General features: G+C 43.9%; 1 protein-coding gene across 3 annotated transcripts in view; it reads left to right on the forward strand.

Moving 5' to 3' along the window:
* The window catches only part of GLI3 (GLI family zinc finger 3), a 487,507-nt gene that overhangs the window by 465,623 nt on the left and 4,445 nt on the right, over positions 1–17,439 (forward strand). For all 3 annotated transcript variants that reach the window (XM_089691206.1, XM_089691208.1, XM_089691207.1), the window contains exon 14: positions 14,317–14,644. In XM_089691206.1, coding sequence (XP_089547332.1) covers positions 14,317–14,644 — 328 coding nt within the window. The remainder of the gene's footprint in view (positions 1–14,316; positions 14,645–17,439) is intronic.

Consider the following 17,439-nt stretch of genomic DNA (forward strand, 5'->3'; position numbering starts at 1 on the left):
TTTTTTACAGGGTTAAAGGCAGGATAGGTGCAGCGAGTGGGAACAGGGGACTGACATGCGGTAGATAGCAGGGCAGGAGGAGCTGTAGGGAATGCAGGAATAGAGTTTTGAGGAAATAGATTAGAAGCAGGACTGGGTCTTTGTAAGCTGACTGAGGCTGGGTGCAACAAATCTGTCCATGTCTGCAGTATGGGTTGAACAAAGCTGAGCTTACACAAAGCCTGTCTGACCAAAGACTGCACTGCGTTTATACAATCTCTTAGTACCTGTGGTGAACATGTGGAATAACGCTCCAGAAAGTAACCCACATCATCCTCTAATAACCACACCAGGGACTCTGCCTGGTCTGCACTAAATGGCGGCAAAAATTCATCCCTGCATTCGGGGGTACCAGATGAAACCAACTCTGCACAAACCTGAATCAATGGCTGCACCTCAGAGAACTCTGTGCCCTGATCTACTAGAACATGAGCGAGCCGTATACATTCTAGCAGTTCATCCCGGGGATACTCCTTCAGAGTTTGATAAGCATACTCCCTGTCATCAAACACTAGCAGAGATAAATATTCAACCTCATCAAGATCCATCCTTCCCATCAACAAGCCAAGATGGCTTCCCTGTGCAGCCACTTCTGGTCAGGATTGGCCTTGGTGTAATGTCAGGGCTCCCGGGTATGACCAGAGGTGTGTGACTGACGCAGGGAAACGCAGACTTCAGATATGTTATAAACAATGTAATTTATTAACACTAACAATACAAACATAAACGCAGTGCAATACTAAAACATAACACAGTGCAAACAAACCAAACCAACCACCCACAGATGACAGTACATACAATGCAAGCGTCGTCAGGCAGGCCGGGTCAATATCAGTCGGGCAGGTAGGTACAGGGGGAGCAAGCGGAGAATGGTCGGGGTCACAGGCCAGGTTCAGCAGGTAGCGGGCAGCGTGGTACAGAGGGTCAGGCAGAGGGGAATGGTCAGACAAGCCAGGGATCAGAGCAGGGTCAGCAGAGAATCAGACAGGAACAGAGAGCAGGAACAGGATACAGGGCCCAAGAGAAACACAACACCAAGGCAGAGTCTGCAGGTCTGAATGTCCCTTAAATACACCAGTATAATTAGTTCCAGGTGTTTGACTGGCTGCAAGGTTGAGTCTCTGATTGCTGGGAGCACCCGCTGGCCAGCCCTGGTACTGCAGCTCATAAGGCAGCTGAGTCCCACTATTGCTGGCCAGTCCATTCCTGACAATATTATGCCGTTTAGGCTTTGTTATGTAGTCAATATCACTTGCTTTATATTTGTGGAAAGACTTCTATCTATATAATTATTGTGCATTATGTAGTCATTACGCCTATAGTAGAAAACTTTCCGTTTACAGAAAAACTAGAGCCAATTGACAAATTTCATTGTTATATTTGAACTCAGAATGTGAAATTCATTAAGAAATGGATCATTTTGTTTCCAAAACTGGCAAAAAATAAAAATTTGTTGAAGAGTGTAATCAGTGCTCTGGCTGAGGGAAGAATGTTCTCATCCAATATTTTACAATACATGGCCCTGTCCATTGGCCCCTCAATGTGGCAAGCCCAGCCTGTACCTTTAGCAGAGAAACAGCCCCAAAGTATAATGTTTTTCACCTCCATGCTTGACTGTAGAGTTGGTGTTCTTAGGGTCATAGTCAGCATTTTTCTTCTTCCAAACACAGCAAGTTGAGTTAATGCCAAAGAGCTCAATTTTGGTCTCATCTGACCACAGCACTTTCTCCCAATCCTTCTATGCATCATTTATGTTCATTGGCAAACTTCAGGCCTGTACGTGTGCCATCTTGAGGGAGACCTTGCGGGCCCCGCACAATTTCAATCCATGGCGGCGTATTGTGTTACCAATAGTTTGATGACTGTGGTCCCAACTGCCTTGAGATCATTCACAAGCTCCTCCCATGTAGTTCTGGGCTGATCACTTTTCTCATGATCATCCTTACCCCATGAGGCAAAATCTTGCATAGAGCTCCAGACCGAGGGTGATTGATGGCCATTTTGTATTTCTTCCATTTGTGAAAAAATCGCTTCAACAATTGTCTCCTTCTCATTCCAGCGTTGTGCAGGTCTACAATCTTGTCCCTGACATCCTTTGACAGCTCTTTGGTCTTGCCCATGGTGGTGCCCAAGAAAGAGATTCTGTGGGCAGGTGTCTTTTATACACATACCGAGTTGTCATTAGGAGCACCTTCTTATATTTACAGGACTAATCTGTGTACCACATGAGCACATAGCGAGTCTGGGAGCCAGAATTATTGTTGGTTGGTTGGGGATCAAATACTTATTTTACTCACTGAACTGCAACTCAATTTATACATTTATATTTAAATGTTTTCTCGATTTTTGGTTGATATTCTGTCTCTATCACTTAAAATATACCTATGATAAAAAGTTAGACCCTTCATTGCTTTGTAAGTGGGTAACCGTACAAAATCTGCAGGGGATCAAATAATGATTTTCCCCACCTTCATAGGTTGCTATAGCTATGCCTAGTGAACTCTTAAAATCTCCTGCATAATCAAAAAAAGGGACAGTTTAAAAAAAAAAAAAGAACTTTCTTGGTACCCAAGGACTACACCGACAGTAAAAGAAAATACAAATATGTTACAAATTTCATAAGTAAATAAGTAAAAACATCAATACAAAGTTTAAAAATATACACTTCACTTCATCTCTTCGATAATATACAGGTCCCTCTACATTAATACATGGAATTGGCTCAAACTGTGTTGCCCCAGGTCATTCAAGGTAACAATAGACCTTTGTAACAGATACCAAAAGAGCTGATAGGGGGAATCCAATAACCCTGACATTTTGCATAGACATCTACTTCAGGAGTATGGAGGAATAGATATCTAAATGAATATATACAAAGGTTATAATGAGAATATGGACACCTTGTACCCATGTCAAATACAAATAAATTGCATTAAAAAAATAACATATCATTTACTAAAATCATCCACAACTGGGGGGGGGGGGGTATGAGTTTATGAGTGTACTCTGAGGTGAGCATAAGTAACAGGCCACTATGCACAACAAAGAAGCAATTAGATAAATATAATAAATAAATACAAATAATAATAATAAATTACTAACTAATTGAGTAAGCAGAGAGAAAGGGGATAGGGTAGATTAACCCCTCGCCTACCGGGCACTTATACCCCCTTCTTTACCAGGCCAATTTTCAGCTTTCAGTGCTGTCGCACTTTGACAATTGCGCGGTCATGCAAAATTGTACCCATATGAAATTTTTATAATTTATTTCTCACAAATAGAGCTTTCTTTTGGTGGTATTTAATCACCGCTCGGCACTTTACTTTTTGCGCTATAAACAAAAAAAGTGCAAAGAATTTGAAAAAAAAAAAGTTTGTTTCTATTATAAAATTTTTCAAACAGGTAATTTTTCTCCTTCACTGATGTGCGTTGATGAGGCAGCACTGATGGGCACTGATAGGCGGCACTGATGGGCACTGATAGGCGGCACTGAAGGGCACTGATAGGCAGCACTAACGAGGTGGCACGGATAGGCGGCACTGATAGGTGACACTGATGATGGGTACTGATAGACAGCATTGATAGGTGGCACTGACTGGCAGCACTGCTGGGCACTGACTAGCACAACCGCTGGGCACTCACTGGTGGCACTGACTGGCAGCACTGCTGGGCTGCACTGATGGGCACTGGTGGGTACAGGTGGGTGGCACTGGTGGGTGGGCACAGGTAGGTGGCACTTCTGGGCACAGGTGTGTGACTGCTGGGTGGCACAGGTGGGTGCACTGCTGGGCACAGGTGGGTGCACTGCTGGGCACAGGAGGGTGCACTGCTTGGTGGCACAGGTGGGTGCACTGCTGTGCACAGGTGGGCGGAACTTGTGGGTGGCACTGCTGGGCACTGATTATCAGTGCCCTGATGATCGGTGCCGATCCCCGCTCTAACAACTGCCGGTTCTCGGCAGTACTTTCCTCACGATCTGACAGCGTGAGGAAAGTGCAGCCGAGAACCAGCAATTGCATTTCCCAGTGATCAGCGTGTCATTGGACACGGCTGATCACGTGGTAAAAGGCCGCTCTGATTGGCCTTTTACCACATCACGTGATCAGCTGTGTCCGTAGGACACAGCGATCACGGAGATCGCCGGGTGCGTGCCCGCCGGGGGCGCGCAGGAGAGCGCGTTGTGGGAGGACGTCATATGACGTTCACCCAGAACTGGCCGGCCGCAGTGTGGCCGTCATTCGGTTATCTGCGGTCGGCAAGTAGTTAAGAAAGAAGGGGTGGGAAGGAGGAAAGAAAGGGGAAGGGGGGGACTAATTAACCAAAGGGAAAAAAATGGAAAAGCAACTGTAAGTGATATGGAAGTCGTAAAAAGCCCATCCAATTATAAATACCATTATATAAAAAAAACTCACCTATCTTTTACTTATTCAATCATCATAAAGTTATCAATTCACAAGTTAAAAATGTTATTATTAAATTCAATTAATAATCCTAAATACAAGGCACTTTTCCCCCCAATCTTCAGCTTTCAGGTCTCACACAGTTTGAATACCAATTTGTGGCATTCTGTTCACACAACTAGAGCTTTCATTTGGTGGTATTTAATCACCACTGGGTTTTTAATTTTTTGTTAAAGGAAAAAAGACTGAAAATGTTAAAAATAAAGTTTTTCTCTGTTTCTGTTAAAAAAAAAAAATTCCAAATAAATAATTGTTCTTCACAAATGTAGGCCAAAATATATACGGATACATTTCTTTGGTGAAAATAACCCAAAATAGTGTATATTATTTAGTCTTATTGCAATAAATATTTTGCGCTAGTGAATATATCCATAAAAAAAATATATATATATATATGAATATTAAGAAAAAATATTAAAAAGAAAAAGTTAAAATAATAAGTCCACAATTTAAAATATAAATAACACAAAAAATGTGCAAAAAAGTGTCTAAATGTGACAAAACACCACCAAAAACCTTAATAATATGATGGCAAGTCATCCATAGGTATATCTTCAGGAAACAAAATTCTGCAGAACACCGATCCTCATAGACCAATATCAAAATGGAAAAAAAACTTTTCAATTTATCCCGGAAATCCACTTCTCCAAAAGAAAGACCACCTTGGAGTGGATTTCCGGGATAAATTTTACATGAGATACACATAAACTTTGTACTAGCATTTTTAAGTTGTGCACCATATTTTTCAAGTCCTGGAGCTTTCAGCTTCAAGTAGATCTGCACATAAGAGAAACTAAAAAAAACAGGTTATGGTACCTAAAAGTGTTTTTTCACTCCCCAAAAAAGTGGACCATATGGGTAATTGCTGTGTTGCCCATAGACCCTAGCACTGGTGGGAGCAGTGAACAGAAACAGCTAATAACAGGGATCTACCGATCTCTCCTGCTGTAGCATGTCTTTGGTCTCCAACCATTCCTGTGACATATCCCCAAGCTCTGACCATGTTTTCAGTGCTCTCTAGTATTACATTATGGAAAGCCCTTTGGTGATGTTAGTGGAAACAGCTGAGGCCCCCTATGCCGTGTAAATTGGCAACCAATGGTATAGTCTAAATAAGCATTCATGCGCACGATAAGTGAAGAAAACAAATGAACTTCTGCATGCACATCAGTGAATAATTAAAGCGAATGTAACTTCATCCTATTCACTAATAGGTCAAAATCAATGGAGCCGATTTACTAAAGGACTAGAGAATTTTCACATTCCAAAGTGACAGTTCACTCCGGATAATGAGGGAATAACACACACCTGGCCATGGAACAGCTGAGAAGCCAATTGTCCCATTATGTCAGGAATGGATTCAGCACTGGTGGTGGGACTCTCCTGCCGTGTGGGCTGCAGTACCAGAGCTGACCAGCGGGTGCTCTCAGCACTGGTGGTGGGACTCTCCTGCCGTGTGGGCTGCAGTACCAGAGCTGACCAGCGGGTGCTCTCAGCACTGGTGGTGGGACTCTCCTGCCGTGTGGGCTGCAGTACCAGAGCTGACCAGCGGGTGCTCTCAGCACTGGTGGTGGGACTCTCCTGCCGTGTGGGCTGCAGTACCAGAGCTGACCAGCGGGTGCTCTTAGCAGCCAGAAGCTCACAATCAGCCAAACCTGGGGCTGATTACAGAAAGGTGTATATAAGGCATGACCAGGCCTGTGCTCTGGGCCTTGGTGTATGTTTTCCCATGAGCCCCTGTATCCTGTTACTAGTTCCTGTGAGAAGATACCTTGTTGCCGACCCTGCCTGATCCTGATTCCTGTTGACCGTCTCCTGTTCTGACTACTGGCTCATCCCTGACCATCCTTCTGCCTGATCCTCTGTACTGCGCTGTCCGTGAGTTACTGAACCCGGCTTGTGACCTTGACCATTCTCTACCTGCTCCTTTGATACCTTGCTGCCCGCACGTTGCTGACTTGGCCCGTCTGACCACGCTCACTACTCTGCCATCCATCCATCCTGCACGGATCCAGCCGTACCTGCACATACCTCTGGCGGATCCCTCTATCACTAGCAGGTGTACTCAGGGGCCGCGACCTGGTTCCTGTCTGCTCCAAGTCCATCCCCACCATCAGGGGCCCTGGTGAATAGCAGACTGGGACTTAGACTCCGCGCCCTGGGGAATCCTGCCCTGAGGACCGCTAGAGGTACCACCAGGCAGTCGTTACAGAACCCTACGGCCGGCCTGACCATTCCACCTCTCCAGCCCTGACTACGCCTGTGTTCCTGCACCTCCTAAGATTAGTGGAAGGTTAGTTTGCTCACTGTGCGTTTATATATATATCTGGGTGGCTAATAATAACCTGTATTATACTATACCTGAAACCTGCGTTTCCCTGTGACAGTCCACACCTTTCTGGTCACTCCTTGATTCCTGACACATTACTTTTGGTCCCTTAACAAGTGGGAGGCACATATGCAAACTGTTGTAATTCCTACACCGTTCACCTGATGTGGATGTAAATACCCTCAAATTAAAGCTGACAGTTAAAGCACATCTTGTTCGTTTCATTTCAAATCCATTGTGGTGTATAGAGCCAAAAATGTTAGAATTGTGTCCATGTCCCAATATTTATGGACCTGACTGTATATTCTACAGCAAGGGACTGGCTCACTCTCTTAAATTTGTAAGCATAGGTGGAGTGTCGCAGTAATTTTTACATAAAGAGTTTAACGCATAAAAAGAAAAGCTAGTAGCAAAATTATCAGTGGATCGTCAAATTGAGATAAAAGTGTTTTTTTTTTTTTTATGTTTGCTCATCTCTAACTCTGGTTAAAGAAGAATCCCCAAAAAATTGTAAAGCTTTGATGGAGGTAAATAAAATGTGTAAGTTGCACGCACCTAAATGCCGTCTTTCACTATATCTGCTGTTTTAAAAGCTTAGCTCTTCCTGCTGTTCATTTTCGAACTAGAATGCTAGTCCCAGTGCCACTCTGCAACATGCTGGAAATTTGGAAATCTCCAAAGACCTCTATAGTACAAACTATTTCAATTAGCCCGGGTTCACACTAATGCGGTGCGGTACATTGCGTGTGATTCGCACAGGAACCACACCGCATTCCTGTGCAAATCACATGCGATCTGTGTGCAGTGCGATTGGAGCCATACATTATGTGTGGCTCAAATCGCACCGCACCTGCAGCAAAAAGGTGCAGGACCCTTTTTTGGGTCCACACTAGAATTGGATCGCATGGGTATTCACACCTATGCGATACGATTCTGCACAGCGCACCGCGTTTTGCTGACCAGTTTCGTAGTGTTAACTTAACATTCACACCCGCATCGGTTCGCATGAACAGGGTGCGATTCTGATGTGTGGAATTCGCACAGAAAACGCTGCGAATTCCGCAACACATCAGTGTGAACCCAGCCTTGTTGAATAGTTCTGCAGGGGCTGTACGATTATTTGACAGCAGAAACACTTTTAAAGTGACATATTTACTGAAGGATGCCTCAAGGGTAAATGTAACTACACATTTTTTTTACTTTTTTTGGAATTCTTCTTTATTTCCTGCAAAAAGATCACTAGAAAGCAGTAATTCATACTCAGTCATCATTGTGATGTGTTGTATGTATTGATGTTCATAGCTTTATAAATGATGTGTGTCACAGTGATGTAATTATTCTATGTACATAAACTGTATAAATATATTTTATTGAACATTCTGCATGTTACGTTATAATACTGTAGAAAATGTACAACTGGACAGATAGTAAAAGCACAATTTACACAAAACTTATAACGGATATTTTTTTCAAATGAAATGTACTCATCTGTTTCCTGGAAAGAGTCATAATGTAAAGCTAATATTACTTTGTACAATTGTCTTTTCAAGCGTTAAGAGCAAATAAAATAATGAACCAACTCTGTACAATTAAGATAGAAGAAGCCTCCTGCGCTTAAATGGAGTCCTGCCCTCAAAAGCTGCTGACACTTACCTTCTACCCAATAAGTAGATGAACCAATTAAAATAAACAGTGTAGCGCTATCAAACTAAAAATACGTGAATAGGTGATTAAAATACACAAAACTAAATACATATAAAACCGTCCCCTTAGTATGCACATCGGGGAAGATTTACAAAAATAAATCAATCAATAGTGTCATGCGTGAATTCCCTCTCATAGGGAATATCCAGTGCACAGGGTGAAATATACAACCCTAATTAAATAATGTGAAAAGAACACAATAGTGCACATCAACTGTGAACAAATAATAAGTTCCAAGATTTCAGAAAAAACGATGCTTATAGTGGTCCTCCCACTTCACTCTTCATGCAAATATCGTGCTGTGTACGTGATACACACGTGACAATCCTTCAATATCCGAAATGCCCCCTCACCTCCTTACTTAGACCCCACAGGGCCAGCTCACTTTAGGGATCAAGCGATCCTGTAAGAACAGATTCCTCTCAGGATTTCCCCTCACTGATGGTAAGCGTCTCTAGCCTTCACCAAACTAGCAGCCAGCTCCTCCCAGGGTCATAATGAAATACAAGTAGAGACCCTCCATAGTGTAACCAGTTTATTAGATAAACATCCAAATTAAGAAGTATTCCACTCACATTAAAACGTCTTGTCCTCCAGCTTTCTACCACATGCTATGGGTGTACTGCATGGGTATCTGAACAGGGTGATCCAATATGGCCCCCACGCCGGAAATGACGTCACCGCGTTAACCGGAAGTTCCTCCCCACGTACCGATGCGTTGCGTCACGTTTACCACGTGACTTCCTCAGGGTAGAAAATGTACAACTGCACAGATAGTAAAAGCACAATTTACACAAAACTTATAACTGATATTTTTTTCAAATGAAATGTACTCGTGTTTCCTGGAAAGAGTCATAATGTAAAGCTAATATTACTTGGTATAATTGTCTTTTCAAGCTTTAAGAGCAAATAAAATAATGAACCAACTATGTACAATTAACCTTTTGATGCCAGCCGCAACCATACAGCATCCAGCCTCAGTCCTCTCCTTGTGAAAGTCCCCAACACTTTTGAATGGCCTTTTCCTGACAATCCTCTCCAGGCTGCGGTCATCCCTGCTGCTTGTGCATCTTTTTCTTCCACACTTTTCCCTTCCACATAACTTTCTATTAATGTGCTTTGATACATCACTTTGGGAACATCCAACTTCTTTTGCAATTAACTTTTGAGGCTTTCCCTCCTTATGGAGGGTGTCAGTGATGGTGTCAGGTCAGCAGTCTTTCCCATGATTGTGATTCCTACTGAACCAGACTGAGAGACCATTTAAAGGCTCAGGAACCCTTTGCAGGTGTTATGGCTGAATGAGCTGATTAGAGTGGGACACTTATGCAGGCCATAGATGGGTCGAAAATCGGCCGATTTTCGGATCGTTAGTGGGTTAATTGTTCGGCCGTTTTTCGGTATTTTGGCAGATTTTTTTTATCGGTAAAGTTGGAAAAAGATCGGCTGATTTTGCCGATTGCCCAATTTTCGCGGCAATTATGGGCAAATCGGCCGATCTTTTTACCGATAAAAAATCTGCGCATGAGCAGTGACCTGCAAGAGGAAGACAAAAAGAAGAAGAGGATGAAGAAGAGGATGATGAAGAAGAAGAGGATGATGAAGAAGAGGATGATGAAGAAGAAGAGGATGATGAAGAAGAAGAAGAGGATGAAGAAGAAGAAGAGGATGAAGAAGAAGAAGTGGATGAAGAAGAAGAAGTGGATGAAGAAGAAAAAGAGGATGAAGAAGAAGAAGAGGATGAAGAAGAAGAAGAGTATGAAGAAGAGGATGAAGAAGAAAAAGAGGATGAAGAAGAAGAAGATGATGAAGAAGAAGAAGATGATGAAGAAGAGGATGATGAAGAAGAAGAGGATGATGAAGAAGAAGAGGATGAAGAAGAGGAAGAAGAGGATGATGAAGAAGTGGAGGATGAAGAAGAAGAGGATGAAGAAGAAGAGGAGGAAGAAGAAGAGGATGAAGAAGAATTCCAGTCCGGCAAAAAGTGTCCCTGCAGAGAGCTCCGCTATTTCTTTGACAGTGCTTTGACATTTATAGCGGTTGCAACAATGTATCTATTTGTTTCCGAATAAAAACATCTGTATCCGAAATGGATACAAATAGATACATTGTTGCAACCGCTATAAATGTCAAAGCACTGTCAAAGAAATAGTGGAGCTCTCTGCAGGGACAGTTTTTGCTGGCTGTAGACGGGATGAAAATCGGCCGATTTTTTTTTTTACCATTCCTGGTAACGTCAGCCGCTTGAACGACCGATTTTTTTTTTTTTTTTTTTTTTTTTTTAAAAGCGGCCGTTTTTTTCCCCTCTATGGCCTGCATTAGAGCTGAGAATATTGCACCTTTTCACAATATTCTCATTTTCTGAGATTGTGGATTTGGGGTTTTCATGAGCTGTAAGCCATAATCATCACAATGATGACAAATCACGGCTTGAACTATCTTGCTTTGCATGTAATGAGTCTATCTCATATATTAGTTTCACCTTTTAAGTTGCATAATTGAAATGAATGAACTTTTGCACCATATTCAAATTTTTCAAGTTTCACCTGTATATGCAGCCGCTCGGTGTATGGGTCTTAATGCCGAGCAGCCTCATATGTGCGGCCCTATTAAAGCTACTTACCGCACTGAAATTACGGTCCCTGCATGCTCCCAGCAAGGTAGCCGGCAGTGATTGGTATGCTCCCGATCCATACTTGCGATTGGAAGCTTTCCGATCATAAGAAAGCTCTAACAGCCAATCACTACAGTCACATGGCCAAATGCCAGCCTCCGCCTCCCAGCTTTTAGAACCCTTAAAGGGCCGGGAGGTGGTCGGCGCCAGATGGTTAATCCTTCACGCTTATAGCACAGATTGTCCTACCATTATATAACCCCTCGCCTACCAGGCACTTATACCCCCTTATTTACCAGGCCAATTTTCAGCTCTCAGCGCTGCCGCACTTTGACAATTGCGCGGTCATGCAACATTGTACCCATATGAAATTTTGATCATTTTTTTCTCACAAATAGAGCTTTCTTTTGGTGGTATTTAATCGCCACTGGGCGCTTTATGTTTTGCGCTATAAATAAAAAAAGTGCAAAAAATTTGAAAAAAAAAATACGTTTCTTTGTTTCTATTATAAGATTTTTCAAACAGGTAATTTTTCTCCTTCACTGATGTGCGTTGATGAGGCAGCACTGATGGGCACTGATAGGCGGCACTGATGGGCACTGATAGGCAGCACTAAAGGGCACTGATAGGCAGTACTAATGAGGTGGCACGGATAGGCGGCACTGATAGGCAGCACTAATGAGGTGGCACGGATAGGCGGCACTAATATGCAGCACTGATAGGCGGCACTGATAGGTGACACTGATGATGGGTACTGATAGACGGCACTGACTGGCATCACTGCTGGGCACTGACTGGCGGCACTGACTGGCACAACCACTGGGCACTGACTGGTGGTACTGACTGGCAGAACTGCTGGGCTGCACTGGTGGGTGGCACTGGTGGGCAGCACTGGTGGGTGGCACTGGTGGGCACAGGTGGGTGGGCACAGGTGGGTGGCACTTCTGGGCACAGGTAGGTGGCACTTCTGGGCACAGGTGTGTGACACTGCAGAGTGGCACAGGTGGGTGCACTGCTGGGCACAGGTGGGTGATCTGCTGGGCACAGGTGGGCGGAGCTAGTGGGCGCACTGCTGGGCACAGGTGGGCGGAACTTGTGGGTGGCACTGCTGGCACCGATCATCAGTGCACTGATCATCAGTGCCCTGATGATCGGTGCCGATCCTCACTCTGACAACTGCCGGTTCTCAGCAGTACTTTCCTCACGATCTGACAGCGTGAGGAAAGTGCAGCCGAGAACCGGCACTTGCATTTCCCTGTGATCAGCGTGTCATTGGACACCGCTGATCACGTGGTAAAAGGCCGCTCTGATTGGCCTTTTACCACATCACGTGATCAGCTGTGTCCGTAGGACACAGTGATCACGGAGATCGCCGGGTGCGCGCCCCCTGGGGCGCGCAGGAGAGCGCGTTCTGGAAGGCCGTCATATGACGTCCACCCAGAACTGGCCGGCCGCAGTGCAGCCGTCATTCGGCTATCTGCGGTCGGCAACTAGATAAAGTTATGACTATCTGTACCATAGGCTTCTACAAATAATTTCATAGAGTTGGTTCATACCACATAGATATACCGTATTTGCCGGCGTATAAGACGACTGGGCGTATAAGACGACCCCCTACTTTTCCTGCTAAAATGTAGTGTTTGGGCTATACTCGCCGTATAAGACTACCCCTCTTCCAATGCACACCAGTGGGAGGAATAGTGCCCCATCATTGATGTCAGTGGGAGGAATAGTGCCCCATCATTGGTATTAGTGGCAGGAATAGTGCCCCATCATTGGCATTAGTGGCAGGAATAGTGCCCCATCATTAGTATCAGTGGAGGAATAGTGCTCCATCATTGGTGTCAGTGGGAGGAATAGTGCCCCATCATTGGTATCAGTGGCAGGAATAGTGCCCCATCATTGGTATCAGTGGGAGGAATAGTGCCCCATCATTGGTATCAGTGGCAGGAATAGTGCCCCATCATTGGTATCAGTGGGAGGAATAGTGTCCCATCATTGGTATCAGTGGGGGGAATAGGTGCCCCATCATTGGTATCAGTGGGAGGAATAGTGCTCCATCATTGGTGTCAGTGGGAGGAATAGTGCCCCATCATTGGTATCAGTGGCAGGAATAGTGCCCCATCATTGGTATCAGTGGGAGGAATAGTGTCCCATCATTGGTATCAGTGGGGGGAATAGGTGCCCCATCATTGGTATCAGTGGCAGGAATAGTGCCCCATCATTGATGTCAGTGGGAGGAATGGTGTCCCATCATTGGTGTCAGTGAGGGGTGGAATAGTGCCCCATCATTGGTGTCAGTGGGGGGTGGAATAGTGCCCCATCGTTGGTGTCAGTGGGGGGGGGGAATAGTGCCCCATCGTTGGTGTCAGTGGGGGGGAGGAATAGTGCCCCATCGTTGGTGTCAGTGGGAGGAATAGTGCCCCATCGTTGGTATCAGTGGGAGGAATAGTGCCCCATCATTGGTATCAGTGACACCAATGATGGGGCACTATTCCTCCCACTGAGACTTGCTGACCCTGTTCTTGTATGGTGCTGCTGCAGCCAGCATATGTGGTTGCAGCAGCACCTCTACACAGAACACTTACCTGCTGCTCCGGCACTCAATTTTCGCGGGGCCGCTCGGCTCCGCCCCCTCGCCGGTGATTGGCCGCCTGTGTGCCTTTCCTGAGCTACAGTTCTGGCGGCCAATCACCGGTGAGGAGGCAGAGCCGAGCAGCCGCACGAACATCCAGTGGCCGAACTGAAGGAGACGCCGCGCTTCCTGGACCGGATCGTCGTGGGACTGGATCCAGGTAAGAGACATCAGCCCCTGCAAACCCCTGTACTTAATGCCGCAGTCCCCCCTAACATGTGTACCGGCGTATAAGATGACCCCCGACTTTTGAGAAGATTTTCAAGGGTCAAAAAGTTGTCTTATACGCCGGCAAATACGGTAGTTTTTTTTTTTTAATTAAGAAAGAGCTGCGGTATTGTTTGTGTTGTTAATTTTTGCAAATACAGTTGTACTAGATGCTGGCAGTTTTGTGGGGTATAGGGTGTTAGTACAGAATATTATTATTGTATTTTTAACCTTTTTAAGTGTTGCTCAAATATTGGCTATACACTTGTGCTGCAATGTGTTGTGTTTAACTGTTTTACTTTGACATTCATTTTACATTTTCTGACAGACATCTCAGCCAAGCCCTGGTGGTAAGTCTTCATGCAGCAGCGAGCAGTCCCCCATCAGCAACTATACCAACAGTGGGATCGAGCTTACTCTGAATAATGGAGGCAGCATTGGAGACCTCAGCACCCTGGATGATACCCCAATCATGGACTCTACCATTTCCACAGCAACCACAGGACTTGGTTTACAAGGCAGGAGGATAATGACAGGAACTAAATGGATGGAACAAGTTAAATTAGAAAGAATCAAACAGATTAATGGTATACTTCCAAGACTGAACCCTGTACCACCTTCCAAGGCCCCATCTCTGCCACCTATCACTGGAAATGGTAAGTTGAGCTTTGAAAATCTCAGCAACTGCTATGGTATTAAGGTTAGAATTACTGTATAGCACTTATCATTGAAACATGATGCATCTAGTGTGTATACATACAGTTGTGTTCAAAATAATAGCAGTGTGTTGAAAAACGTGAATAAAGCTCAAAATCCTTCTAATAGCTTTTATTTCCATCCACACAAATGCATTGGGAACACGACACATTCTATTCCAAATCACAACATGAAGAAAAATACATCAAATTTGTGTTGTTCCTCTAAAAAAAATTGAAGAAAAGTGAATATTAGACGGTTCAAAAAAATGGCAGTGTTTGTATTCTTCTTTACAAACTCAAACATTCACTATATAAACTGAGAAATGTTTGAAGATTTTGCTTTCCTTTGAATGACTTCATGAATATTTGGTTGTAGTCGCACTGTTTCTGAGAACTGCTGTACATCTGTGTTGCATGGAGTCCCCCAACTTCTGGCCCCTGTGATCAGGTATTCCAGCCCAGGATGATTGGACGACATTCCAATAGAGTTCTTCTCTATTTCTTGGTTTTGCCTCAGAAACGGCATTTTTGATGTCACCCCACAAGTTTTCTATTGGATGAAGATCCGGGGATTGGGCTGGCCACTCCATAACGTCCATCTTGTTGGTCTGGAACCAAGATGTTGCACGTTTACTGGTGTGTTTGGGGTCGTTGTCTTGTTGGAACACCCATTTCAAGGGCATTTCCTCTTCAGCATAAGGCAGCATGACCTCTTCAAGTATTCTGATGGATTCAAACTGATCCATGATCCCTGGTATGCGATAAATAGGCCCAACACCGTAGTATGAGAAACATCCCCATATCATGATGCTTGCACCACCATGCTTCACTGTCCTCACAGTGTACTGTGGCTTGAATTCAGTGTTTGGGGGTCGTCTGACAAACTGTCTCCGGCCACTAGACCCAAAAAGAACAATCTTACTTTCATCAGTCCACAAAATGTTGCGCCATTTCTCTTTAGGCTGGTCAATGTGCTCTTTGGCAGATTGTAACCTCTTCAGCACGTCTTTTTCCCAACAGTGGGACTTTGCGGGGGCTTCTTGCAGATAGCTTGGCTTCACATAGGCGTCTTCTAATTGCAACAGTCCTCACAGGGAACATCACACCTTCTTTCATCTTCCTGGAGCTGATTGTTGGCTGAGTCCGCGCCATGTCAGCTATTCTTCTATCCATTCCAATGGTAGTTTTTCGCTTTCTTCCACGTCTTTCAGGTTTTGGTTGCCATTTTAACGCATTTACGATCATTTTAGCTGAGCAGCCAATCATTTTCTGCATTTTCTTTATATGTTTTCCCCTCTCCAATCAACTTTTTAATCAAGGTACGCTGTTCTTCTGAACAATGTCTGGAACGACCCATTTTCCTCAGAATTTCAGAGAGAAATGCACTGTAACCAGCATGTCCAACATTTGCTGCCTTCCTTCCTTAAATAAGGGCAATAATTGCCACCTGTTTATCAAAGAATGAATGACCTCACTAATAGAACTCCACACGGCTATTATTTTGAACACGCCCCTTTCAATGAGTGATTCAATGACACAGAATCAGCAGCATGCATGTCATGACTGTCGGGTCTGTTGGATTTCTATGACTCTACTACACCTGCTAGGAAATTATTTGCCATGTAGAAATATTATTTCTACCAAAAACAGTGATTGATCCGGTTAGTGATGTCTGACTGCTATTATTTTGAACAAAACTGTATATGTATATATATATATATATATATATACTCTATATATACAGCGGGTAAAATAAGTATTGAACATGTCACAATTTTTCTAGGTAAATATAATTCTAAAGGTGCTATTGACATTAAATTTTCTCCACATGTCGGTAACAACCCATGCAATCCATCATAAAAAGAAACCAAAACAAATACGCTCAGAAATGAAGTCACGTGTAATAAAATGGAATTACTACACCAGCTAGAAGTCCATTGCGCCACAGAGCCCTCCCTTATAAAATGGAATGATACAGGGGAAAGGTATTGAACACATGAAGAAAGGGAGGTGCAAAAATACATGGAAAGCCATTACACCATCTGAAATTTACCAGTAATTAGAAAGCAATCCTGCCCCTTGTCAGTGCAAATTAATGTCAGCTGGTTCAGTCTCAACTGATGGCCTATAAAAAGTGTCTCATTACCAAGGTGTCACACGAAAAACCTCTCATGATGGGTAAAAGCTAAGAGTTTTCTCAAGACCTTCACAACCGTATTGTTGCAAAACATATTGATGGCATTGGTTACAGAAGGATTTCTAAACTTCTGAATGTTCCAGTGAGCACTATTTGGGCCATAATCCGGAAGTGGAAAGAACATCATTTCACCATAAACCGGCCACAACCAGGTGTTCCCTGCAAGATTTCTGACATAGGAGTGAAAAGAATTATCAGAAGAGTTGTCCAAGAGCCAAGGACCACTTGTGGAAAGCTTCAGAAAGACCTGGAATTAGCAGGTGCAATTATTTCAAAGAATATAAGTAATGCGCTCAACCGCCATTGCCTGTATGCTCACCACACAAGACTCCATTCCATGTTGAAGCTCAATTAAAGTTTCCTGCACAACATTTAGACAGGCTTCTGAAATACTGAGAGAATATAGTCTGGTCAGATGAGACCACATTTTACCTCTGTGGATGCCATAATACACACCATGTTTGGAGGTCAAAAGACACTGCACATCACCCCAAAAACATCATACCAGCAGTGAAGTTTGGAGGTGGGAACATCATGGTGTGGGGCTATTTTTCAG

Source organism: Staurois parvus, unplaced genomic scaffold, assembly GCF_062004578.1.
Source record: "Staurois parvus isolate SC_StPar_1 unplaced genomic scaffold, SC_StPar_1.0 ptg000554l, whole genome shotgun sequence".
Taxonomy (NCBI): domain Eukaryota; kingdom Metazoa; phylum Chordata; class Amphibia; order Anura; family Ranidae; genus Staurois; species Staurois parvus.